Raw genomic sequence first — 26,886 nt, 5'->3', positions numbered from 1 at the left:
ACAGAATGACCGACAATTTTTGGTGAGCTATGGGATTTTTACAATTTTCGAGGCTCTATAAATTTGGATTTTATTTAGAATATTTTTTCAATATCCATCTAAATATGAATATTTGTTGAAAATATTATTCATGCCTACATCAGAGGCAAAGTATAGTCTAATATTTGGGTTATTCTATTCTAGCATTTGGGATCAATTGCAATTGCTACTTTACAAGCGTTAGATAAAGCTTAAAGAGGCTTAAAAAGCTTTGTTTTATTGTCATAAATTTTGCAAAATAAAATGTGGCGGGCATTGCTTGAAGAGTGCGGCGAAAACTTTTCACAAATGATAGCGGGATGTGATGTGTTCATATCTTAGGGGCAAGTTATGGATATTTTCGGCCCAGCTTACCTGTGCTTGTGACATTTCTTCGAGTTCTTGAGCCAAACTATTTAATGTGCCATTCAATAGATGGCGACCCTCTTCAACGCCTCGTGTTAAGACAGCAGCCTGTAGTTCTTCGTTTTGTTCTTCCAAACCTAAAAGAGAAAGAAAACAGAATTTAGTAAATTTCTTGGAATTCTAAGAAAGCTACACTTTACCCTTATTCCTTTGTCTCATCTCTTCCAACTCTTGATGCAACTCCTCCAGTCTTATGGCCTCAGGTGATGTTGTGGGCATTGCTGGGCCTGTTTCGGCCCTCAAGCGTTCCAATTCCTTGCTCAATTCCAACATCAATTCCTCGGACGTTTTCTTTTCCTCTTCATATTTACGCTCCTTTTGCAGAGCCTCATCCAAGTCTTGTTGTAGCCCAGCAATACGATCTCGGGCCAATTCCAATTTCTCTTCGGTACGATGTAAATCACTGGCTTGTTTGTCGCAGAGAACACGCAAACGTTGATTCTCTTCACGCAAAGCATTCGCTTCGATTTCAATTGTTTTGATTTTTATTTGACAATTTTCATTTTGCAAAGAGGCTTCACGTTCGGCACGGGCCAATAGTTCTCGATTGCGTTTTTGTTCCTCCGCCAGGCGTTCCTCGGCACGCAGTTCGGTCTGTGTAGTAAAGAGAAGGGGGGAAATGAATAAGGATTTTCTTTGTTATGCCGAGATGGGACTTACCTCTCTAAGCTGCTCTTCGAGCATATCATAACGGGCCTGCAGCACAGCATATTCGGTTCTTGTGCGTGTGGTACGATCTTCTGCTATGACTTGAGTATCGGCCAGATCAGTGACTTGCTGTTGCAAGATTTGCAGCTGTAAAGATTCAATTCAATTCAATTCAAATTTTTATTGAGTCTTTTTTTTTTTTTTTAACACGAAAATTTACAATTTTGAAGTGAAGAAAGAAATACTTAAAACTATAATGTTTTGTTTTAATGACTAAAGCGTATTTTCAGCGTCTGGCTTTACAAAAATTGATAATTAGTGTTTACTAAACTAAGAGTGTATATCGTGCTTGCTCCCGGCACTACAATGTTTGAGAGCATGTCTCATTTTATTTACCTTAAAACTAACTTAACCTAAACCTAACCTACACTTAAACAACAGAGATGATCAAACGAAAGTTTGTTCATCTAAGTTGTTAACTAGCCCCTGTGAATTCCACGAGAGGTGCTAATGTAAAATTCTGGACACTGAATATCTTCCAGAGACATGTATAAGTCAATACCTAACGGTGAGACGTAATTAGTATTTTGCCACGTGAAATTAGATTCCTTATTAACACATTCCTGAATAAGCAAGTTTGAATGCATAAAAGCCCTGTTAGCGTAGTTTTTAATTAAACGCATAGCATATACTGAGATTGGGGTAACTTTCGATGCTTTGACTAAATTTAGCAGTGATATAATTTCTAATTTACGTGAAAGGAAATGTACTGTCGCAGTTTCTTTGGATGTTGAAAAAGCATTTGATAGAACATATCATAATGGTATATTATTTAAAATGACAGAATTAGGATTTGCAGCTAATGTGGTGAAGTTATTTCAAAGTTTTTTTACCAATAGAAAATTTTATATACAATTGGGAAATTTGAAATCATGTGTGGAGAATGTGTCATGCGGTGTTCCTCAGGGATCAATTTTATCTCCCCATCTATTCAATATTTACATGTATGACTTCCCTCATACTATGCAAAATTCTTTGGGTGTATTGTACGCAGACGACTGTCTTTTGTATGCGCACGCTGAATCTCCTGCTGCGGCGTTGTCTATGGTATCTTGTCATTTAAACACAGTTAATGCTTTCTATACTGATTGGGGTATAAAAATCAATACTTCTAAGAGCGAGGCTATGTGTTTGAGGAACGCTTCAGGGAAATGTAAGAGATGGGTTGTACCAGAAAGCAAGTCCTTGAAGTTGTCTCTGAATGGAGTAGAAATACCATTTAGAGATAGATTTAAATATTTAGGTGTTTGGTACAATAAATTATTCAAATTTAATGCAAATGCGCGAGGCTACTTAGGTAAGGCATATGGTATTAAGGGGTCATTTGCAAGACTTCTTAATAGCAAGTCATTACCGACGAAAACCAAGATAATGCTCTACAAAACAAGCATTAGGCCTGTACTGGTGTACGCACTACCTATATGGTTCCCAATCTCTCCAACGGTAATGAAAGAGTTTGAGATATTCGAAAGAAAAATACTTCGTCTCTGTGTTGGAAAAAATTTTAAGTACCATAATAAGCGTTTCTCAAATCGGTATATATACGAAGCATCGAAAGTTACCCCAATCTCAGTATATGCTATGCGTTTAATTAAAAACTACGCTAACAGGGCTTTTATGCATTCAAACTTGCTTATTCAGGAATGTGTTAATAAGGAATCTAATTTCACGTGGCAAAATACTAATTACGTCTCACCGTTAGGTATTGACTTATACATGTCTCTGGAAGATATTCAGTGTCCAGAATTTTACATTAGCACCTCTCGTGGAATTCACAGGGGCTAGTTAACAACTTAGATGAACAAACTTTCGTTTGATCATCTCTGTTGTTTAAGTGTAGGTTAGGTTTAGGTTAAGTTAGTTTTAAGGTAAATAAAATGAGACATGCTCTCAAACATTGTAGTGCCGGGAGCAAGCACGATATACACTCTTAGTTTAGTAAACACTAATTATCAATTTTTGTAAAGCCAGACGCTGAAAATACGCTTTAGTCATTAAAACAAAACATTATAGTTTTAAGTATTTCTTTCTTCACTTCAAAATTGTAAATTTTCGTGTTAAAAAAAAAAAAAAAGACTCAATAAAAATTTGAATTGAATTCTTCAGAAACTGAGGAGACTTAAAAAAACGGACAAAAAAAAGGGAACTGATGAGGATAGGTATACCCCCTGGTAAACATTACCATCGTTCTCCACTTATAAAACCAACGTTGTTTTTATAAAAACAACAATGGTGGGATTAAGCCTGACCATTTTGCAACGCCAAAACGGAAAAATAAAAAAACATTTCTTCCGGATCTCAGGCAAGTTTTTCGTAGAGAAAAACATTTTCTTAATCACTATGGAGACACTATGGAGTCTCCTAGGCACTGAAATAGAAAACAATTTCTCAGGAACTGAGCAGACTTTCAGAGAATGGATTTCCAAGAATATTATAACCTCCACCACAGTATGGAGGGTATATTAAGATTGTTGTTCCGTTTGTAACACCTCGAAATATTCATATTCTGGATCAGCATAAAATTCTATGTCGATTTAGCGATGTCCGTCCGTCTATCCGTCTGTGAAAATCACTCTGACTTTCGAATGAAATGAAGTACGTTGATAAAATGTTACTCAAATGTATATTATGTCTGCAGGCCCTTTGGTATTAAAAATGGGCCACGTAGCTCCATGTTTTGGTATAGCACCCATATAATGGCAACTCCCTTTTCCCGGTATTTTGGTGATTTAAGCGACATTACTCACCGGAAATGTTTCAAATTTCGTATTTGTAGTTCGTAATGGATGCTACATCCTATGACAAAAAATTGTCTTTGCAGGTCCACGTTTTCGTATAGCCCCCATATAACGGAACCTCCCTATATTAAGTATTTTGATGATTTTAGCGACATTATTTAAAGGAATCGTTTCAAATTTCGTATTTGAAGTTCGTATTGGATACTACAGCCTATGACGGAAAATTGTCTATACAGGTTCACTTCATCGTATAGCCCCTAAATAACGGTACCTCACGATATTCAGTATTTGGAAGATTTTAACGACATTATTCACCAGAATTGTTTCAAATTTGGTATTTGAAGTTCGTAATGGATATTACGGCCTATGAGAGAAAATTGTGTGTGCAGGTCCACGTTTAGGTAGAGCCCCCATTTAATGGTACCTTCCTACATTCGGTATTTTTATGATTTTAACGACATTATTTACCGGAATTGTTTCAAATTTGGTATTTGAAGTTCGTAATGGATACCACAGCCTAAGACAGAAAATTGTCTATGTAGGTTCACATCTTCGTATAGCCCCCGTGTAACGATACCTCCCGATATCCGGTATTTTGATGATTTTAGCGACATTATTCGGCGGAATTACTGCAAATTTTGTATTTGCAGTTCGTAATGGATACTACAGCCTATGACGAAAAATTGTCTGTGCAGGTCCACGGGTTGGTATAGATCCAATATAGTGGTACCTCCCAATATTCGGTATTTTGATGATTTAAGCGACATTATTCACCGAAAATTTTTCAAATTAGGTATTTGAAGTTCGTAATGGATACTACAACCTATGACAAAAAATTGTCTGTGCAGGTCCACGTCTTAGTATAGCCCCCATATAACGCTACCTCCCGATATTCGATATTTTGATGATTTTAGCGACATTATTCACCGGAAGTATTTCAAATTTGGTATTTGATGTTCGTAATGAATACTACAGCCTAAGACGAAAAATTGTCTGTGCAGATCCACGTCTTCGTATAGACCCCATATAAAGGTACTTCCCGATATTTCGTATTTTGATGATTTTTGCAACATTAATCACCGGAATTGTCTCAAATTTGGTACTTGAAGTTCGAAATTGATACTACAGCCTATTACAAAAAATTGTCTGTGCTGGTCCACGTTTTCGTAGAGCCCCCATAAAACAGTACCTCCCGATACTCGGTATTTTGGTGATTTTAGCTACATTATTCACCGGAATTGTTTCCAATTTGGTATTTGAAATTCGGAATGGATACTACAGCCTATGACAGAAAATTGTCTGTACAGGTCTATGTTTTGGTATAGCCCCAATTTAATGGTACCTCCCGATATTCGGTATTTTGAAGATTTTATCGACATTGTTCATCGATTTTTTTTAAGTTTCGCATTTGAATATTGTAATGGCTTATAATAAAAGTTGCCTATGTAGGTCCTCGTCGTCGTGTAGACTCTAATATAAGGGCTACATTTGGTATTTTTAAGATTTTAACAGAATTTTTAAAGGATTTTATTTATTTATTTATTTTTTTTTTTTTTTGAAAATTGCCAAATTTGTTCCAAATGGTGAAAGGTAGTCAAAGTTCGGCCAGGCCGAACTTTTTTTTAAGGTTCTCTCAGGTGTTTTTTTATCTCTCTTTTTCCCACACTCTGTATTGAAATCAAAAAGAGATCCCCCAAATGAAGCCCCATAAAAGTCAAATAATGAGCTGTTCGTTCATACTTCATGTTCAACATGAAATCATTCATACTTTGTGGCTGCTTGGCTGACTGACTAACTGAGTGACTCTTCAAGAACAACACAAAGAATTCTAGTGTTTGTATGTGGGTGCATTTGAATGCAGCCATTGTAGGTGGGATATGGAAAAAGTTGTGGAGTGCGAGAGGGGGAATGGGTCTTGACAAATACATTATGGTATGGCTCATTGAGTAGCAGAACAATTTATCTTGAAACGATGAATGAATGGCGCAAGCAATTGCAACTCGAAAAAACAAATATTAAAGAAGAAAGAAAAACAAAAGGCTTCAACCAACTATAAAATAGTGACAGAAAAATAAAACAACAAAAACAACAGTGTGTGAAATTTTTCATATGGAAAACGAGAGGAAGAGATAAAAAATATGACCAGAAAAAAACTGATTGCAACATCGTTGAAATATTAATGTTGTGGTTGAATGGAGAACGGGGGTAAAAGTGAAAAAACAAAATTGTGACAAGAAAAGTTTTACAAAAAAACTTGTCATTTAATGGCGAACACATGTGTTGGAAAGAAGATAAGTGAAAATGAAAAAAAAAAAAATAAGCAAACAATTCAAGGAAGTGGAAATTTAACTAAAAGACGTGAAGACAAATATTTTAATTAGTTGGTGGGTGGAAAGGATGCAAATGTAGTATTTTGGGAGAGAGGAAAAATATTTTTTTGAGATTTAAAATTTTTTTTTATTTAAAAAAATGATTTTTAACACTGAAAATGAATTATTTCATTAATAAGTATGCAATTTTCAATGTTGCCACATTGAAATGTTGGCTGTAACACAAATTTCCCTCCAAGTGAAATTTTTATTTGTGGGGAAAATTTTTTTGAATATGTAAAATTACCACTGGGATCCATATAAGTCAATTTTGAGAATTTTTAGAAAATTTCCCTTTTGGGAAATTTTAGTTAACACCAAAATTAACTCTTACAACCGTTTTTAGATCAATTGCAAGTAATATCATGTGGAAAAATTGGTCGTAACACAAATTTATGATGGGAAATTTTTTCAACTTATGCCAAATTTTTATTTGTTAAGGAAATTATCTAAAATTGCTACTGGGAACCATATAAACCAATTTTGGGGGTTTTTAGAATATTTGCCTTTTGGGAAATTTTTGTTAACACCAAGAACCAGTCTTAGAACCTTTCCTAGATCAATTACCAATAAGACCATGATGAAATTTTGTTCATAACACAAATTTCCCTTCGAGGGAAATTTTTATTTGTGTTGGGATATTTTTCAAAATTATGGAAAATCTTGATTTATAAAGGAAATTATGTTATCAGCTAGCTAGCTAAATCAATTTTAGGGATTTTTAGAAAATTTCCCTTTTGGGAAATTTTTAGGGAAATTTTTGTTAATACCGAAAATGAGTTTTAGAAACTTCCCCAGATCAATTCTCAGTGACACAATGATGAAATGTTGGTCATAACACAAATTTTCCTTCAAAGGACATTTTTATATGTGATGGTTTTTATTTTAATTTATGTAATTTTAATTTATATATTTTTATTTGTGAAGGAAGTTATGTCAAATTGCCACTGGGAATTTTTTGTTAACACCGAAATTAACTTTGAGAAGCGTTCCTAGATCGATTCCCAATAAGACCATGATGAAATTTTGGTTGTAATACAAATTTCCCTTCGAGGGAAATTTTTATATGTGATGGGATAATTTTTTAACTTATGCCTAATTTTTATTTGTGAAGGAAATTTTTTAAAATTGCTATTGAGAACCAGATACATAAATTTTATGGATTTTTAAAAATTTCTCTTTTGGGAAATTTTTCAAACAAAAAAAAATCTTTTAAAGTTTTAAAAATACAGAAGGTAGCCGTCATATTATGCTCTATACGACGACGTGGACCTGCATAGGCAACTTTTTTCATAAGCCTTTTCAATATTCAGATGCGAAACTTGAAAAAAAATCGATGAATATAGCTAAATCACCAAAATACCGAATATCGGGAGGTACCATTATATGGGGGCTATACCAAACCGTGGACCTGAACGGACAATTTTCTGTCCAAGGCTGTAGAATCCATAACGAACTTCACATACCAAATTTGAAACAATTCCGGTGAATAATGTAGCTAAAGTCATCGAAATACCGAATATAGGGGAGTACCATTATATGGGGGCTATACTAAGACGTGGACCTACATGACCCATTTTCGATACCAAAAGTCCTGCAGACATAATACACATTTGAGTAAAATTTTATCAACCTACTTCATTTCGTTCGGAAGCTAAAATGCTTTCCAGAGACTGACAGACGGACGGACAGAAGGTCGGATATCGCTAAATAGACTTAGAATATATACACTTTGTGGGGTCTAAAATGTATATTTCGAGGTGTTACAAACGAAATGACAAACTTAATATACCCTCCATACTATGGTGGAGGGTATAAAAAGGGGGTAGCTCTTCTCAGTCACTGAGGTCGAATTGTTTCCTATACGGAAAAAATCCCTACACGGAAAAATCCACCTCAGTCGATTCTTTTCCTACACGGAAAAAATCCACCTTAGTTGATTTTTTTCCTATTCGGAAAAATAAAAATGAGGTAATTTTTTCCTATACGGAAAAAATCCACATCAGTCGAATTTTTTCCTATACGGCAAAAATCCACAACAGTCGAATTTTTTCCTATACGAAAAAAACCGCCTCAGTCGAATTTTTTCCCATACGGAAAAAATCCACATCAGTCGAATTTTTTCCTATACGGAAAAAATCCCACCTCAGTCGAATTTTTTCCTATACGGAAAAAATTCACCTCAGTCGAATTTTTTCCTATACGGAAAAAATCCACCTCAGTCGAATTTTTTCCTATACGGAAAAAATCCACCTCAGTCGAATTTTTTCCTATACGGAAAAAATCCACCTCAGTCGAATTTTTTCCTATACGGAAAAAATCCACATCAGTCGAATTTTTTCCCATGCGGAAAAAATCCACCTCAGTCGAATTTTTTCCTATACGGAAAAAACCCCCCTCAGTCGAATTCCTATACGAAAAAAATCCACCTCAGTCGAATTTTTTCCTATACGGAAAAAATCCAACTCAGTCGAAAATTTTCCTATTCGGAAAAAATCCAACTCGGTCGAATTGTTTACTGAAAAAATCCACCTCAGTCGATTTTTTTCCTATTCGAAAAAAGCCACCTCAGTCACATATTTCATATTTTAGCCATATTTTTTTTACTTTTTGAGTTGCCGCACTCTTTCCCCTTTCCTATTATTTTCACACCATAAATACAATTTTGATCTGAGAGGGTATCACCACGGGTTCAAAGAGTTCAAGCCAACTTCCAGCACTGAAACAGTAAACAAAGAAAACGTGATCATTTCAATTTTCCTCCAACCCAGGCTTTGAGAGCTGAGCCAAGTAAAATTATGAACAAAATATGAAGTTTTAGTGTTTGTGTTGTTGTTTTTTATGATTTCTTGCTTTTTTTCACACACAATTTCAAAAATTTCCCACAAAAGCAAAACGCGTTTTTACCACAAATTACTCAAAAAAGCGACGATTAGAAATAAAAACCGAAAAAAGACACGCCATAAAAAAAAGCCGCGGCACAGGACGTTTAGTTTGGAACACGACGATTTGGTAATGTCACCGTCGTTTAGCGGGAACTTTGTACAACAGCAACAACAATATTTAGGCCACAACGAAACGAAACCCGTAACCAAAACAATGGAGCGCACAAATGACGGAAGCAATAATTATTTATTTATTTTTATTTTCTTTTGCTTGAATGAAAGCAAAAGACAAAAATATAGATGAAGAAAAAAAAAACAAAAGACAAGACATGAAAAAAACTTGATGCGCGATATCTGTGCCGGGATTGATGGTGTCGTCGTCGTCATCAACACACCACGTTGTACGATGGCCAACAACTAAATTGAAATTCATACTCTCGACAACCAAGCAATTCTTTCTTTTTTTCAGATCCACTCCCCACCAGAGATAGTTTCAACATTTTTTACACTTCTCTAAATGGCCAGCTAGAACACCCAAAGACAGATAGAATGGTGAAATTCTCAAAACGCTATTTTTTTCAAGTCAAAAAGACATTTATTTTGGCCAAAAGAAAAACAAAATTCCCAAAAAAAAAAAAAAAACTCAGCCACACAACCCCAGCCAACTCAAACATCGACCGGCCAACAACAACACAAATAAAACAAAGAAATATACACAAAAATGTCTTAATTTATCATTTAGCCAAACATTGCTCCCATAGAGAGAGAGCAAGAGAGTAAAAGAGAGAGGCAGAGCCATAAACAAAACAAAACATAAACATTTAAAAAAAATATTTAAAAATTTAGCACTTCCAACATGTTGGCAGTCGACCATACAAGTGCCATGCAACCTCAACTGATATAAACAAAAAAATACAAAATATATTTATTTTTTTCCTAGGGAGAGTTTAGATTTTGATTGAGCACCACCACAATGTTTGGCTAGTTGTGGCCAAAGTTATCTTCTGGCCAGATTGTTATGCTTTGTTGTTGTTGTTGTTTGTGGTTTGATACTCTCTGGCCCATATGAAGCCAATCTAAAAATGGCCAATGAACCAACAAGAAGAATGCTAAAATAGTTTTACATGCCAGACAGACAATTTGGCAATAAACACAACGGTATTTAAATATGAATAAAACAGATATTGAAAACAAAAGAAAAAATTTTCAGGCAAAGGGAAATTTTTTAGTATTTAGTAGTTAGTAAAAGACATTTTTGTTGAGAACATTAACAAATGTTTTTTTTTTTTGATTTTTTTTTAATAAAAAAATACCTTTTTCCGATTTTAATATTTAAATTTTTCATTATTTCAAATTAAATCTTCAATATAGAAAATTGCCCAAGACCACAAATTTATCAATGTCCCAAGTCAACAATAAATTCCCTTTGGGAACATTTTAAGGTTAATTTAAAACCTAAGAAGCAGAAAAAATTAGCCTCTTAACCCATTACAAGGTAATGTAAAAATACTGTATGTAAGATAGAAGATATTTAATTCTGTTTTTTATGGAATAATTTGAATAACGCCCGATTAAAGTACAATAGAGGATTGTGAACTCAAAACGAAACTAAAATAAATATCAATAAAAAATCTATGAGTTGTTGTAAAAATTTGGAATTTTCATTGCATATTACTGTGTTTATTTCCAGTGTTGCCATTTAGGACTCTTGGTCCTCACAACATTTTGCCCAGGAGAGAAGTTTTAATTTGTGAACAAAAAATTAAAATTATGTCACTGTTTTAGGGGCCCCTGAATTTTAAAGCATATTTTTGGGAGGTATGTTTTTTATGTTCATAGTTTTTTAAGGAAATTCTATTAGTGTTGTTGAACCACCTATAAAGGCTCCTGGATATTTAAGCATAATTTAAAAAAGTTACGGTTGGAGGATTTTTATGCAGTTTTTAGGGAGTCAACTCAAGCTTATGAAATTCGAACCATGTTTTGGGGGGTTTACTTAAAAATTTTCGTTGATTTTTGAAGCCCACCATCAGTAGTGTCATATAAAGGCTAGATGATTTTAGTGTGCTTTTAAAATATATCTACTAACGCTCGAGGAATTTTGAGCATATTTTCAGGCAGTGCACTATAAAGTCTAGAGGATTCTTTGCTTTATTTTAAAGGGATCACCAAAAAAGGTTCTTTAATTTTTCAGATTATTCTGAGGAAGTCACTCATAAAGACTACTGGATTTTTAAACATATTTTTTTAAAACCTTCGTGGATTTCAAATTATATGTTTAGAAAATCACCAAAAAGGCTTCAAAGATTTTAAAATATTTTTAGGGAGTCTGCTATAGAGCCTGGGATTTTAAACATTTTGTTTAGGAGGTCACATTTAAAGGCTCGAGGATTTTTATGCATATGTTAACCAAATCTCTTGGAGTTTTGTACCTATTTTAGAAGGAATCACCCAAAACATTTCATGACTTTGAAGCATATTTTTAGGTAGTCACCTATAAAAACTTATAAATTTGTAAGCATATTTTAAGGGAGTTCCTATAAAGGCTCGAGGAATTTTGAGCGTTTTTTTTGGGAAGTCATCCATAAAACTTGTGGAATTTTACGCATACTTAGAGGTGTGCCCTATAAAGGGTAGTGGATTATAATGCATAATTAAAAAGAGTTAGATATCATATTCGTGATTTCTTAAATCAAGTCACCTACAAAGACTAGTTGATTTTCTAGTATACTTTTAGGGAGCCATATATAAGGGCTTGTAGATTTTTAAAAATTTTCATGGATTTTAAAGTATACTTTCAGGGAGTCATCTAAAAAGCCTTTTGAAGACAAATTTTAGAGAGTCTATTACAAAGGCATTTATTCAGCACACATTAGGAGTCCAGGACCGTGGAAACTCTTCTGCGTGGGCTCGTGAATTTTAGAGCATATCTTTAGGAAATTATCTATTATTGCTTGTAAATTTACAGCACATCTTTTTAAAGAAAATTTTTAGTTGTAATGTTGTAAAAATATTTCTAAAATTTCGAAAACACATCTTCAGAGGTGTTTTCAAAATTTATCATTGAAGACATTTTTGGGGGAAATTTTGTGAGTACTGAAAAACGGTTATTCCACTAACCCAGCATCGACCTAAGAAATGAGTGTTCATATTTAAATTTTCTTCAAAGCGAAATTTTATTTATCTCAGGAAATTTGTTAAATTACTGATTGTGGTTCAGAAAATTAATTTCAAAAGTTTAAACACCATATCCCTTGTGGGAAATTTTTAAGGCATTTTTTTTTTTTTTTTTTTTTTTTTTGAAAACCACAATTAAGTATTCTATTCAGCAAAGTTCGGTTCCCCATGTTTTTGACTTGAAATTTTTACCCCAATCTAAATTTTCCTTCGAGGGAATTGTGTTAAGAAGAGAATTTTAAAAAAATGTCCTACAAGAAATATTCAGACTTAATAGATCTCTATATAATAACAGCTTCATTTTGGATAAAAAAAAAACAAAAAGATTTCGGGTTTTTTTTTTGTACATCTTCGAAAATTGGATTGGATTTTTTTCATAACCATTCATATTAGTTGCATTGTCCCAGTGGGAAAAATACTCTTCATCAAGTTTTACAAAGGGTCACCAGCCAGCAAATATTAACAACATGTTTTGGTCGATTTTCGCATATTAGCGAAAGAAGGACAATTTATCACTCAGTGCCCCTCATTAGGGAGGTGGTCTTAAAGAATAAAATACTCTTCATCAAATTCGACTGGATCTGCAGATATAATATATGCAGATATAATATATATGAACAAAACATCGATTTCAATGCATGAATTAAAAAGAATAATTATTGGTAACATTACGTACTTTTTCGAACAGATGGCCGTTTGACCCTCCAGATCTCCTTTTCGAATGGTAGTGTCAATGAAAAAAATATTCCTTACCGAATTTTACTATAAGTCACTTAACACTAAACATCTGTAAATACAGCATATATCAATAAAATGCCAACAGCAATCCGGGGTTTCGAATAAAAAATTTGCTGCGAACATTTTTGGGCATTTTTTGCAATGTTTTTTTTTTTTTTGTTTTTTAATTATGCAAGATTAATGTTATGGTTTCAGGAAATCAGTTTCACAAGATTTTTTCCTTCAAGATAATATTTTCTTGTCTAAAAATTATGCCAAATTTATGTCAAGATAAGTTTTTAGATTTATTTAGTTTTATTTATTTATTTTTTTTAGTTTTTTCTATTTTTTTTTGCTTTTTTGTTTTTTCTATTTTTTACTTTTTTTGAGAAAATTTCCCATGCGACGTTTGGGAACCTCTGTCCCACTTCGATCACTAAATTCTTGATCATGACACTCGGAAAATCATTTTTCATTTATGCTTTGATGATTTTATGGCATCTAACAGAAGTTGGCCATTAAAATGCAACTGTTTTGTGTCACCACAACATCACATTTCGTGGAAAGCGTCCATGATGATTTCAAATGTCTATAAATACATTTATATGTGAATATAAAGCATTATTCATTTTCGGGTTGTGTTAAAATTTGTTTTAAGAAAATCCATTGCATGGAATGCGTGCAGAACAAGTGTTTTATGTCAATTACAAGTGACAGTTTGGGAAATAAATATTGTGGAAACAAAACAGATGGAAAGAGAAGGAAATGTATGAAAAAAAAATTACTAGGATTGGGGGAAATATTTTTGGAGGAATTGGCCCGACAGAAGCTTTTGTTTTCTTTTTTATGGAAATTGTAAGTTAAGGGCAGCCGTATTATATGCTTCTGTGGTAAAAATTTCGTATCTGACATTTTTGCCTTTAAAAATACAATTTAATATTCTCAAATGAGAAGAATTGAGCCGGGTTTCTTATTTCAATATTACATTTCACAATTTCTAGCTTGAGATACTTTTTTCGTGAGATAAAATACAAATATATGAACTAAAATCTATTAATTTTTAAAGCTTGACGATCTGATCTCAAGAATATCCCGAAAAATATGTGTGCTTTCCCTAAAAATATTCGATTTTGTTCCAAAGCATTTAAAAGATTACTTTTCACTTGTTTTCACTTTCTGTGTAACACATATAATTCTCAATAACTCTAATACCAGTCGCATCTAATTTCTCTAAGACCCAATTTCTGTATGACTAACTTTCTGTTTTAACCTCAAACATGACCTTAAATTCTCAATGTTCAGTATTCTTTAATTGCATTAATAAAGCAAATAATACTCATCATCCATCTATTCCATTTTTATTTCTGATATCCCAGCCAATTAACCTGACTGCCATCGATTCGAAACGAACGATGAAAATGATTCAGCATCAATTAATAGCCGTATTATCAATAGAAGGAACAAACATCTGGTGCAGTTTCGATTATTCTCATTCTTCTTAACGTTTTCTTCTGTGCGTGTGTGTGTGTGTGTTTGAGAATTAAAAAAAAAAAACAAATTACTTTCTAATTAAGATACGGCAGAAGGCATAGAAATATCAGTTTCTTCACTACAAAATTTTGAAAATTTCAATTAATTGTCTATTTGTCGATTTCAATTTGTTTCGAAGAAATCAATTTAAAAAATTATAATTAATTGAATAGGTTTTGGACGAAGAAAAATGATATCATATGGGAAATTACAATATGACTATCAAACAATTGAGGCAATTTTGGAAATTAGTTGAAGCTTAAGAAAAAAAAAAAAACAAAACATATTTTTGGGAAATTTTTCCACTTTCATAAGAATTGGTCATTTTGTCCCTAAAAGGTATAGGATATATCTTACTATAGGCCACCGACTTTAAAGAATCGGAAGATCTGTTAGTTATATATCAAAAATATCTTTCATTCGAAGTATAAACAAATATAAATTTATGATAGAATTTCACACGTATTCGTACTGAGGTCGTATAATCCCTTAGAGGTTCGTTTTTGAGAGGTGGTTTCAAAGTAGAAAATACTCCTTATTAAATTCAACTATGGGTCGCCGAACACAAGAAACCTGAATATCTAATATATATGAACAAAAAATCGATTCCAATACTAGTATTAAAATAACTATTATTTTGGTCGAATTTCACACATTAGTGAACTGGGGATAATTTCTCGCTCAATGGCTCATTTTAGAGGGTTGTTGTAAATGGAAGAATTTTTCTATGTTAAATTTCACTATGGGTCACCAAACACAAGAAATTGGTAGACTTAATAGATATCCATAAAATAATAGCTAAACTTTCGTTAAAAAATAAAAAAATAATTCAGGTTATTTTTATACAACTTCAATAATTGGACAATTTTCCGTAATTATTCATATTAAATTGATTGTCCCAGAGGGAAAAATTTTCTTCATCAAATTTGCCCAACCTCCAAAAATCTGAAGACCCAATATATATGTACATTAAAATTAAGTTCCATTGCAAATATTAAAAATAAATTCATTTTTGTTCGATTTTCGCATCATAGCAATCAAGGGGTTTATTTATCCCACAACACCTCAGTTTAGGGGAGTGGTCTCAATGAAGAAAACACTCCTCATCAAATTTCACGATATGTCTCCAAACACAAGAAATCTACCGATCTAATATATATGGATAAAAAATCTATTTAAATGGGTGAATGAAAAAATAGTTTTTTTGGTCACATTTTGTACTTTTGGGAGCTGAGGGCAATTTATCCCTCCAGATTTTATTTTAGAAAGGTAGTATCAAAGCAAATAATGTTCTTTATTAAATTTTACTATAAGTCACTTAACATTAAACATCTGTAGACACAGCATATTTTAATATAATATCGACAGTAATCCGGGGTTTCGAATAACAAACTTTGATACGAACATTTTTGGGCATTTTTAAAGTTCTGCCAAATTTTTTAAACAATACATGAAATTAGAGGTTTGGCATCAATAGTAAAAATATTCGTTGTCAAATTTCACTATAGGCCATCGAACATAAAAAATCGGAAGATCCAACACATATTAATAAAATATCAATACTAACTTGATGATTTAAGTAAGAAATTTTGTTACAAGCATTTATGGCCATATTTTATTTGTACCAAAAATGTGGGCAGATCTTAACTTTGGAGGTTAGGTGTCAATGAGAAGAATATTCTATCCCAAATTTTGATAGGGGTCACCGGACATCAAAAATCGGTATTTCCAACATATATCAGTAAAATAATAACAACAATATGAGGGTTGCAACGTAAACTTTTTTATGTTTATTTTTTGGGTATTTTCATTTTTGCGCCAAAATCTCCCACAATAAGTGACATTAGGGGTTAAGTGTCAATGGAAAAAATATTCTTAATCAAATTTCGCTAGGTGTCACCGAACATCAAAAATCGATATATCCCACACATATTAGTAAAATACTTGCAACAATCTTGGGGTTTCAAATTATTAAAATTGTTACGAACATGTTTGGGCGTTTTAAATTTGTACCAACATTTTGGTCAGATTTTAACTTAAGAGGTTTGGTGTCAAGGGCAAGAATATTCTACACCAAATTTCAATAGGGGTCACCGAACAACAAAAATTGGTAGATCCAACATATATCTGTAAGATAATAACAATAATATGGGGGTTTCAATATAAATATTTTTATCTGTATTTTTTGAGTATTTTCAATGTTGTGCCAAAATCGCCCCAAATAACTGAAACTAGGGGTTAGGTATCAAAGGAAAAAATATTCCTTATAAAATTTCACTATGGGTTACCGATAACCAAAAATCGGTAGATCCAACATATATCTGTGAAATACTAACAACAATATGAGGGTTTCAATATAAATATATATTTTAATGTTTATTTTTGGGTCTTTTTCATTTTTGTACAAAAATCTCCTCCAATAAAAAAATTAGGGGTTAGGTATCAATGGGAAAAATATTCTTCATCAAATTTCACTAGAGGTTACCGAACACCAAAAATCGATAGATCCTTCACACAACCCTCCTAAAGTGGAGCATTAGGCAAAAAATTGGAGAAATTCTAACGACGATTTTTTAAATTACACTATGTCAACAATAAAATTTAAAAAAAAAATCTTAAAAAAATATTTAAAGTAATATTGAATCATGATTTCAATTTTTCCTCAATAAACCAATTACATCTTTAAAAAAATGTCAAAATTTCCCCTTATTTCCCATCAAATTCTAACTTTCATTGCCACCACACACTAAGACCCCCAAAAATGGGGCTAATCTTATTAGCCTAACATAAATACAACTTAAGTTTGTTTTCTTTTCATTTTAATTCTTCTTTCTCTTTCATTTTCCTTCTTTCTCTAAAATGGCTGATTGGTTTCCCATTTCCCATTAGATTTTCCAATTGTTTTTGTATTTTTTTTTATTAAGTCAATGTTATTGGCATATTGTGCTGATCTCATTCATAGTTTAACATTCAAAGAAAAAAAAAAAAACAAAATATCATTCTTAATTCTTTTCAATTTTCTTTTTCAACTTTAACTTCGCCTTCTCCATTTCGATTTCTATATTCGCTGCCATAAACATGACTTTCCCATGTTTACATTACACAAAATGTTGTTGATTTTTTTCAAATTTTCTTGGCAATTGATTTTAGTTTATTTGAAAATCTTTGTTTATTTTTTCATTTTCATAATGCAAAATCGAGGTAAGAAGAAGAAGCATTTTTTCAAAATTTCTGTTTTCATATATTCTCTATGTACCTTGGCATAAATTGTTTGATAATAAAGTCACCCTCTTTTTAGGTGATGCTAAAAGTTTATTTTATACCCGCCCGCCTGTTATGATGAGCAATAATGTGTTTTGTTGTTTTTTTATTTTTTCGCTTGCTCAATTAAGCAGAAAAATAGCTTAATGTATTCAACAACATGAGGCAAACATGTGGCATAAACAAAATTTAATTATTATTGACTATAAAAAACTGAGAAAAAAAATATTACAAAAATTCAAAAATTTTTGGTGATGACACAGTGGAGGAAAACAGAGTAAATTTAAATACAAAATTCAGATATAAAAATTACTCAATCTAAAATGTGGCTAAAAGAGACCCCTAGTTAAATTTGATGAAGAATATTTTCCCCTTTGACACCAAAATCCTAAAGTGAAGCTTTTATGGATGATTTAAGGTATTTCACAAGAATCTTAGAATGCGATAACTAAAAAATGGAAAATACTTTTTTCTTGTATATACCCCATAATCACAACGAGTATTAATCAAACAATTTTATGTCTACGAATTTCTTTCGTTCGGAGACCAATAGTAAAATTTGGTAAAAAACATTTGTCTCTTTGACATCAAACTCCTAAACTCAAGTATAACGGAATTAGGAGGACCCAATTTAGGAGATTTCAAAAATTCACATGTAGAATATCGTTAAGGGAATTTTCATATTTGAAAAATGTTAGGGACATTTAATGGAAAAACTATTATATTTAGAGATTTATTTTCTTCAGTGACTAATAGTTGAATTTAGTGAAGAACATTTCCTTCTTTGACATCATGCTTCTAAAGTTAAGGATAATGGGCGAAATTGGTTAATTTCGAGAGAGTATCAAATTCATACACAACAATATGTGTAATGTAATTTTTTTTTCGTAAACATAAGCGATTGAACACCGATATTTTATAAATATTTATTATATATACAAATTTACTCCTCTCGGTGACTTATGGTGAAATTTTGTGTAGAAGATTTCTCTCTTTGACATCCTTAACCTAAATTGAAGTATAGCCGTATAAATTGGGTGAATTCCGGAGAGTAAATATTTTACACCCATAAACATGTGTAAGGATATTTTTGTATATATACCCAAATTGGTTCCGATATTTCTTTGGCAAATATTATGGTTACAGATTGCCTTTCTTCAGTGACTTATAGTGAAATTTTTTAAGGAAAATTTCCCTCTTTGACATCTTTCACCTAAAGTGAAGTACAGCCGTACATATAGGCTTAATTCCGGTGAGTAAAAAATGACACCCAAAAAACATGCGGAGGAAATTTTTGTATATATACCTAAATTGGTACCGATATTTTGTTGAAAAACATTATATATACAGATTTACTTTCTTTCGTGACTTATAGTGAAATTTAATGGAGAACATTTCCCTCTTTGACACTCTTCAGCTAAAGTGAAGAATAGCCGTATAAATTGGCTAAATTTCGGAAAGTAAAAAAATTACACCCATAAAAACGAGTAAGGAATTTTTTTCTATATACACCAATTTTGGTACCGATATTTCTTTAGCAAATATTATTGTTACAGACTTCCATTCTTCAGTGACTTATAGTGAAATTAAGTGTAGAAAATTTCTCCCATTGACACCATCCCCCTAGCGTGAAGGCAAGGGGCAAATCGCCTACATTTGAGAGAAATCAAAATTTACATTTAAGATTTTTGGTTTGAATTGAATATTTGTAGAGATCTTTTTCATTCGATTGCTAACATTAGAATTTGATACATAAAATTTTAGCCCTTGACACTTTTCACCTTAATTAAAATACAAATGTACAAAAGTTGGTATATTCCGAAGAGTACAAAATTCACAAGAATATCGGTCAGCAATTGACTTATAGTGAAATTTGTCGTAGAACATTTCACCGCTTTGCGCTATCCCCAAAATGTGAAGTATAATTTGGCTAAATTTAGATTTTTTAAGGTATCTTATAAATAAAACAATCACTTGCATTTTCAAATTTTCCAAGGACCTTTAAGGACTTCATCATTGATTTTTAATATTTTTCTAAGGATCAGAAGCGTGGATTTAAAAAAAAAATCTGAGGACAAGAAACGTAGATTTTTCAAAAAAAGAATCGTTTCAAGGATTATTAGATCCAAAATTGGGGATTTTTCAAAGAATACTTTTAAGGATCGTTAGATCCAAAGTTGGTGATTTGTCAAAGATTTTTTCAAGTATCATTAGATACAAAATTGGGGATTTTTTCAATGATTTTTTTTCAACATTTTGAATTTTATAAAGATTTTTTTCAAGGATGATTAGGTCTAAAATTGTGAATTTTTAAAGATTTTCTCGGCAAATATCAGTTGAGATTTTTTCCAAAGGCTATTAGGCAATTTTAAGGACTTTCTTAAAGGATTATAATAATCGTCATGGCTACGATATGGTCGTTAAGGATTTTTTGAATATTTTTTTTTCAGGAACAAATGGCATTTTTTCAAGGATTTTTTAGGGGCGTCTGAGCTATAGACGTGTCCTTTAAAAAAAACACTAGAATAATCTGAGCTACGGTCTTTTTTTCTCAAGGACCATCAACAAGCATTTTTTTATATTTTTTTGTTTGCAAGGACCTTTTAGGCAACATTTCAGGGACCGATTTGGAAAATTGTTTAAGAATTTTTTGAAGGATTCTTTGAAAATGTTAAATATTTAAGGATTTGTTTGAAGGACATTGGGACCACTATCAGGAATGTTAAGCAAATTTGCTCAAGAATATTAAAAAGTATTATTCATAATTTTTTTTCGAGGATCGTTAAGTCCAAATTTTAGGGATCAAATTGGTCAAATGCTATAATTTTTTCAAGAAAAGTTAGCACCATAAACGCCTGCTTTGAATGAATAGGATCAAGGATTAAGGATTTTAAAAATAATGTTTGCTAAGGACCATAAAGGATTTTAGAAGTTAATTTAAATCTGGTCTATGAAAGAACATTGAAAAGTAACATTGAAAATATAAAAGTGGCTTTAAAAAAGAAATGTTGCTAAGGATCTTCAAAGATATTTGAATGAATGTTATGGTCCAAAAATTTTCTATACATTTTTGAAGGACCATAAAGGATTTTTGAATTTTATTTCAGGAACCATTACGACATTTTTCATGGATTTTTTAAATTTTTTATTTGGAACTTTATGTCTTAATCGTTATTTTCAAGGATCGTCTAAGCTACAAAATTTGTATTCTTAGAGAGAATCATCTTAGAACAAAAACTCTAAGAACAATTGATAGATCACCTGAGCTACAAATGTGGAGTTATAAGACTTTTTTTAAAAATCGTTTGAACAAAAATTTTATTTTTTTTTTTTTTGAAAATTGTTTGCAATTTTTTTGAAAATTTGTAGAAATTTTTTTGAAAACTGCAAGAGAATTTTTTCGAAAATTTTTAAAAAAAAAATTTGAAATATTTTAGAAATTTTTTTTTGAAAATTGTTAGGAAACTTTTTCGAAAAGTTTTTAATTTTTTTTTAATTTATAGAATTTTTTTTCAAGGACAATTAGGCCACAATAATGGAGTTTTTGAGAATTTTTTGCCATCTGAGCAATAAGAATGGCTTTCCAAAATATTTTTTAAGAACCATTAAATCCGGGATTTTAAATTTTGGTAAAAAAAATTTTAAGGATAATTTGACCACCAAACCCTGATATTTTGAAAAAAAAAAAAAATATAAGGAACCTTTAGCCACAGCAGATGTTTTTCGCTGTCATCTGAATATCAATATTGGATTTTTTAATTTTTCTAAATTTTGTTTTATTATTATCTTCTGATATTTTTCTAAAGTTTTCTATTTTTTTAATATCTCTTTTAGTAAATTGTTTGCAATTTTTTTGAAAATTTGTAGAAATTTTTTTGAAAACTGCAAGAGAATTTTTTCGAACATTTTTAAAAAAATTTTTTAAATATTTTAGAAATTTTTTTTTGAAAATTGTTAGGAAACTTTTTCGAAAAGTTTTTAATTTTTTTTTTAATTTATAGAATTTTTTTCAAGGACAATTAGGCCACAATAATGGAGTTTTTGAGAATTTTTTGCCATCTGAGCAATAAGAATGGCTTTCTAAAATATTTTTTAATAACCATTAAATCCGGGATTTTAAATTTTGGTAAAAAAATTTTTAAGGATAATTTGACCACCAAACCCTGATATTTTGAAAAAAAAAATAAGGAACCTTTAGCCACGGCAGATGTTTTTCGCTGTCATCTGAATATCAATATTGGATTTTTTAATTTTTCTAAATTTTGTTTTATTATTATCTTCTGATATTTTTCTAAAGTTTTCTATTTTTCTAATATTTCTTTTAGTAATATTTAGTTACTTTGTGTCCATAAATTTTCATGTCTAGTCAGAAAGAAAAATCGATAACGCCATTAAAGTGAAAAACAAAAAATACAAAAACTTCCCTTTCTGTCTCATTGCCTTGACACAATTGACAAGCCGATGGCAGGCGGCTGAGCACAACGAGCGAGGCCATCCAAACAAGTAATGAAGAAAATTTCCGTTTGTTGGCGATAAAATGCAGAAGAAATCACAATAATTTTCTAGAATTTTTTTTTTCGAAATTTAGAAACAAAATACGACAATTACATATGTGTGTACATAATGTAATATGTAATAGTAGAAGTGTGTTGTTTTTTTCTGCTTTAAAACTTTAGTACAAACACATGTGCATGGAGAGCATGGGAATCTAAACAAACTGCCTGGCTGGCTGGCTGCCTTCCGGACACCCATTTCGTTTGGGTGAGAAAATCGATAAAAATAATTTTTCATATACTATTTGTTATAAACAAATTGTGGGTTACTACTTGCCAAGGTGGGGGATTTGGATGCCAACGGAAGTTGGCGATAATTTTCAATACTCACATCATGCTCATCCTCTTCCTCCTCGGGTGTACTATGCATGGCGTTTAAGAATTTTTCGAAATTTTTAGATTGATTTTCAATATTTATTTTTGTTACTTTTTTCAATACTATTTTTATTTTCCACAAACAACAACAAGAAACCACACACGCTCTGGCCAAATATCAGCGTATTACTACTACCAGGCACAGTAACAAAAACTAAAAGTCGAATAAACCCCGTCATAACATTTTATATGAATCGTAGATTTTTTTGCTGAGGTTATTTTCCATTCATTCATTCAGTTCGTTAGTTCATTTCGTTGTCTGTCAATTCATAATGAAACGGTTTTTTTTTTTGTTCCGCAGGAGTGGGAGGAAAAAAGTGGGGTTTCCCTCAATTTTCTGCTTTGTTAAACTATTCCTGTCTCAAATGGAATTAACTAATTTTGTGGTGGCTACAGGCGCTATGGAAAGTAGACAGCGAACTAAACGGAAAATATTCCAACTCGGTCCCCAGCAAAGTCGGAACAAAAACAACAACAAAAACAAAACAAGTAAAAAATATTCAATTTATTGACATTTTTATGGCAGTGGCGTCATGACGCCTAATATTTGCCACTTAACATGTAGATTGGTTGGAACGGAATCTCATGCCCACCCGGCAAGTGGGACAAATTGATGGCATTTCCAAATTAATTAAGTAAATTGGAATTTTCCCAATATTAGAATATTAAGAAGATTTTTTTTCTCAAGGACGTACATGTTTTGGAGATTTTTTAAGGGCCATGAAAGCAATAGACGTCGATTTTTTAATGATATTTTAGGAAATGTTTTCAAATGCAATGAAAGATCTTTTGCAAGGACCATCTGAGCAATAAACTTGGACTTTCAAAGAAAATTTTGAGGATGGAGTGTTTTAAGGGATTTTAAAGGATAATCTGAGCTGCAAACGTGGATATTTGATAATATGTATTTAAAGAACAATCTGATCAAAAACGTCGATTTTTTTAATTTTTAATGAAGGATAATAAGAGCTTTTAAGGATTCTTTCGAGTAGCATCTGAGCTATACACGGAGATTTTTAAAGATTTTTTTGGAGGATAATCAGGGCTACAAATGTGGATTTTTTAAAGAATTTTTGTAGGATAATCTGAGTATAACCCTGGCTTTTTAAATAATGTTTTCTAGGTCCATATGAGCAATGAACTAGGATTTTTAAAGAACTTTTTTGAGGGACAAAGGATGTTCCGAGCTATAAACGCAAATTTTTGTGAGTATTGTTTTGACGGATAATCTGAACTGCAATCGTGGAATTTTTAAAGAATTTCTTTAAAGAATAATCTGAGCTATAAACGTGAATTTCTTAAAGATTTTTTTCTAAATAATCGGAGATACAAACGTGGATTTTTAAAGGATTCCTTCGTAGGATATGACCTACAAACGTGAATTTTATAAGGATTTCTTTATAGGATATGGCCTATAACGTGTGTTTTTAGGAATAATATAACCTGCAAAAGTATATTTCTAAGGGATTCCTTTTTTAGGATATGACCTACAATCGTGGATTTTTAAAGGATTTCTTTGTAGGATATGACCTACAAACGTAGAATTCTAAAGGATTCCTTTTTTCTGATATAACCTACAACGTGAATTTTTAAAGAATTCCTTTGTAGGATATGGCCTTCAAATGTGGATTTTTAAAGGATTCCTTTGTAGGATGTGGCCTATAATCGTGGATTTTTAAAGGATTCCTTTATAGGATATGACCCACAATCGTGGATTTTTAAAGGATTCCTTTGCAGGATATGGCCTACAAATGTGTATTTTTAAAGGATTTTTTTTTTGTAGGATATGGCCTACAAACGTGGATTTTTAAAGGATTTTTTTGTAGGATATGACCGACAAACGTGGATTTCTAAAGGATTCCTTTGTAGGATATGGCCTTCAAATGCGGATTTTTATAGGATTCCTTTGTAGGATATGGCCTACAAACGTGAATTTTTTTAAGGATTCCTTTGTAGGATATGGGCTTCAAATGTGAATTTTTAAAGGATTCATTTGTAGGATATGACCTACAAACATGAATTTTTCAAAGGATTCCTTTGTAGGATATGATCTACAAACGTAGATTTTTAAAGGATTACTTTGTAGGATGGCATTCAAATGTGGATTTTTAAAGGATACCTTTGCAGGATATGGCCTACAAACGTGGATTTTTAAAGGATTTCTTTGTAGGATATGACCTACAAACGTGGATTTTTAAAGGATTCCTTTGTAGGATATAGAGTGGGTTTTTAAAGGATTCCTTTGTTGGATATGGCGTAGATTTTTAAAGGATTCCTTTGTAGGAAATAGCGTGAATTTTTAAAGGATCCCTTTGTAGGATATGACGTGGATTTTTAAAGGATTCCTTTGTAGGATATTTAGGATATGAATTTTTCAAAGGAGTTTTAAAGGATTTCTTGCAGGATATGACCTACAAACGTTAATTTTCCAAAGAATTTCTCCGAAGCTTAATCCGAGCTACATACATGGGATTTTTAAAGTTTTTTTTCAAAGACCGTATAAAAAATACACATGGACTCGTTAAAGATTTTTTCAAGATCCACTTGAACTTATATTTTAGAAAATATTTTCATGGAGCAGACGAGGATTTTTCACAGAATATTTTTTGGGACCAAACGTAATTTTTTAGATTATTCTTCAAAGACCAAAAGGGTTTTTTTATAGATTATTATTCAAGGATCAAATGTTAGCTTTTAAATATTTTTCTTCTAGGACGAAACGTGGATTTTTGGACTTTTAAAAAATTGTTACAGGTCCAAAAGTGTATTTTTTTTATAATTTTTTCTCAAGGATTTTTAAAGATTTTCTCAAGGATCAAATGAATATTTTCAAAAATATTTTCTTCTCGATCAAAAACTGGATTTTTTATGGAAATCTTTTCATGGTCCCAATGGTCTTCATAAACTGAAATTTTAAGGGATAGGATATTTTTAATAATCCAAAAATCACAAAATCAAAGACATTTTCACAAGGATTTGTTGAGTTTTTTCATAAATCCAGAGCCTTTAATAACAGAATTTTTTAAGGATATCTTTTCAAGACGCACAGGTTTAAATAATTTGAGTCTTTAAAATTATCTTGTCAAGGACCAAAGTGTTTATAAATCTTAGAGTTTTCAAGGACTCCAAGAATAAAAATTTTATTTTTTCAAGAATTCCTTCAAGCTACAAAAAAATCAATGTTCAAAGGAAGATTTTTAGGAATTTTTGGCGAACCAAAGAATCCACAAAGACTTGATTTTTCAAGCTTTTCTTGTCAAACTGTACGCTAAACTCAAGAACCCAAGAGTCGACAAGACATGGGTTTCTCAAGGATAATTTTTAGACGTGTACTCTCAAAGATAGGTTTTTAAGACGTAGATTCAAGAATGTTTTTTTCAAGGATATTTTTAAATCGTGGTTTCTTAATGTATTTTTTCCAAGACGTGGATTTTTTAAGGAAATTTATTTTAAGACGGAAATTTTTAAGGATTTTTTTTGAGGACGGGGATATTTCAAGGATGTCATTAATGAATTTAATTTTCAAGGATATTTTTTTAAAGAAGTAGATTTTAAGGATATTTTTTAAAAATAAATTGATATTTCGAGGATATTTAAATACCTGAATTTTTCAAAAGCCTTTTTGCAAGACAGAGATTATTCAAGACATTTTTTCAAGACGGCAAATTTATAGAAATGTTGGGTTTTTAAAAATCCGAATAGATAGATCCAACATTAATGTTTAAGAATATTTTTTAAAACCCGGATTTTTAAGGATATTTTTCTAAAACGTGGATTTTTCTAGGATATTTTTTCCAGGCGTGGATTTTTATTAAAATTTTCAAATATATTTTTAAAGACGTGGAGTTATTAAGTATATTTTTTTAAGATGTGGATTTTTTAAGAATTTTTTTAAGAATGATTTTTTAAGGATATTTTTTAAGAGGTGGATTTTTAAGGATTTTTTTGTCAAAAATTAATTTCTTAAGGATATTTCTTAAAAAGTGGATTTTCAAAGATATTCTTGATACGGTGATTTTCAAGGATATTTGGTAAGACGTGATTTTTTCAAGGATATGTTTTGAAAATAAGTGGATTATTAAGGATATCTTTTCAAGACATGGACATTTTTAAAGTCGTTGAGTTTCGA

General features: G+C 31.5%; 1 protein-coding gene across 7 annotated transcripts in view; it reads right to left on the bottom strand.

Annotated features, from left to right (window-relative positions):
* LOC101892531 (rab11 family-interacting protein 3) overlaps positions 1 to 26,886 on the bottom strand; it is a 192,724-nt gene that overhangs the window by 3,747 nt on the left and 162,091 nt on the right. For 6 of the 7 annotated variants that reach the window (XM_059129490.1, XM_059129491.1, XM_059129492.1 and 3 more), the window contains 3 exons: positions 1,105 to 1,239; positions 585 to 1,038; positions 394 to 521 (listed from right to left, as the gene is read on the bottom strand). In XM_059129490.1, coding sequence (XP_058985473.1) covers positions 394 to 521; positions 585 to 1,038; positions 1,105 to 1,239 — 717 coding nt within the window. Of the gene's footprint in view, positions 1 to 393; positions 522 to 584; positions 1,039 to 1,104; positions 1,240 to 22,713; positions 23,022 to 26,886 lie in introns of those variants that run through there. The other variant, XM_059129493.1, reaches the window with a different exon arrangement.

This window comes from Musca domestica, unplaced genomic scaffold, assembly GCF_030504385.1.
Source record: "Musca domestica strain aabys unplaced genomic scaffold, Musca_domestica.polishedcontigs.V.1.1 61, whole genome shotgun sequence".
Lineage (NCBI taxonomy): Eukaryota > Metazoa > Arthropoda > Insecta > Diptera > Muscidae > Musca > Musca domestica.
Note: the sequence above shows the minus strand (reverse complement) of the source record. Positions and strands in the feature narration are given on the sequence as shown.